The sequence below is a fragment of the Bison bison genome, unplaced genomic scaffold (genome assembly GCF_000754665.1).
Source record: "Bison bison bison isolate TAMUID 2011002044 unplaced genomic scaffold, Bison_UMD1.0 scf7180017846977, whole genome shotgun sequence".
Classification (NCBI taxonomy): domain Eukaryota; kingdom Metazoa; phylum Chordata; class Mammalia; order Artiodactyla; family Bovidae; genus Bison; species Bison bison.
The window spans coordinates 10,670-11,983 of record NW_011477550.1 but is presented as its reverse complement, the minus strand read 5'-3'; the positions used below and the strand labels follow the sequence as shown (position 1 = coordinate 11,983).

At 67.4% G+C, this 1,314-nt stretch overlaps 1 protein-coding gene across 1 annotated transcript in view; it reads left to right on the top strand.

Annotated features, from left to right (window-relative positions):
• The window catches only part of PLEC (plectin), a 21,367-nt gene that overhangs the window by 13,891 nt on the left and 6,162 nt on the right, over nt 1-1,314 (top strand). The window contains exons 24-25 of the mRNA XM_010841258.1: nt 5-697; nt 795-1,312. Of these exons, the coding sequence (XP_010839560.1) occupies nt 5-697; nt 795-1,312 (1,211 nt within the window). The remainder of the gene's footprint in view (nt 1-4; nt 698-794; nt 1,313-1,314) is intronic.

The following is a 1,314-nucleotide window of genomic DNA, read 5'->3' as shown; positions in this document are numbered from 1 at the left end:
CAAGGCTCGCATCGAGGCGGAGAACCGCGCCCTTATTCTGCGCGACAAGGACAACACGCAGCGCCTCCTGCAGGAGGAGGCCGAGAAGATGAAGCAGGTGGCGGAGGAGGCCGCGCGGCTGAGCGTGGCGGCTCAGGAGGCGGCACGGCTGCGTCAGCTGGCGGAGGAGGACCTGGCTCAGCAGCGGGCCCTGGCGGAGAAGATGCTCAAGGAGAAGATGCAGGCAGTACAGGAGGCCACGCGGCTCAAGGCCGAGGCGGAGCTGCTGCAGCAGCAGAAGGAGCTGGCCCAGGAGCAGGCCCGCCGGCTGCAGGAGGACAAGGAGCAGATGGCCCAGCAGCTGGCACAGGAGACGCAAGGCTTCCAGCGGACCCTGGAGACTGAGCGGCAGCGGCAGCTGGAAACGAGCGCGGAGGCCGAGCGACTCAGGCTGCGTGTGGCTGAGATGAGCCGGGCCCAGGCTCGCGCGGAGGAGGACGCCCAGCGCTTCCGGAAGCAGGCGGAGGAGATTAGCGCAAAGCTGCACCGCACAGAGCTCGCCACGCAGGAGAAGGTGACGCTGGTGCAGACGCTGGAGACACAGCGGCAGCAGAGCGACCGGGATGCCGATCGCCTGAGGGAGGCCATTGCGGAGCTCGAGCGCGAGAAGGACAAGCTCAAGAAGGAGGCTGAGCTGTTGCAGCTCAAGTCTGAGGAGGTATCTTGCGGCGGAGGGTAGGGACCTGGGGTGGGGTCTGTTCTGGGAAAGGTGCGCCTGGCCGGGTGTCCCTGACCGCCCCCTATCCCCTTGACAGATGCAGACGGTGCAGCAGGAGCAACTGCTGCAGGAGACGCAGGCCTTGCAGCAGAGCTTTCTCTCCGAGAAGGACAGCCTGCTGCAGCGGGAGCGCTTCATTGAGGAGGAGAAGGCCAAGCTGGAGAGGCTCTTCCAGGACGAGGTGGCCAAGGCACAGAAGTTGCGGGAGGAGCAGCAGCGACAGCAGCAGCAGATGCAGCAGGAGAAGCAGCAGCTGCTGGCCAGCATGGAGGAGGCGCGGCGGCGGCAGCGTGAGGCTGAGGAGGGTGTGCGGCGCAAGCAGGAGGAGCTGCAGCTCCTGGAGCAGCAGCGGCAGCAGCAGGAGCAGCTGCTGGCGGAGGAAAACCGCCGGCTGCGTGAGCGGCTGGAGCACCTGGAGGAGGAGCATCGGGCCGCACTGGCCCACTCCGAGGAGATCACCGCTGCTCAGGCAGCGGCCACCAGAGCCCTCCCCAACGGCCAGGATGCGACCGACGGCCCAGCTGCAGAGCCAGAGCATGCCTTCGAGGGCCTGCGGC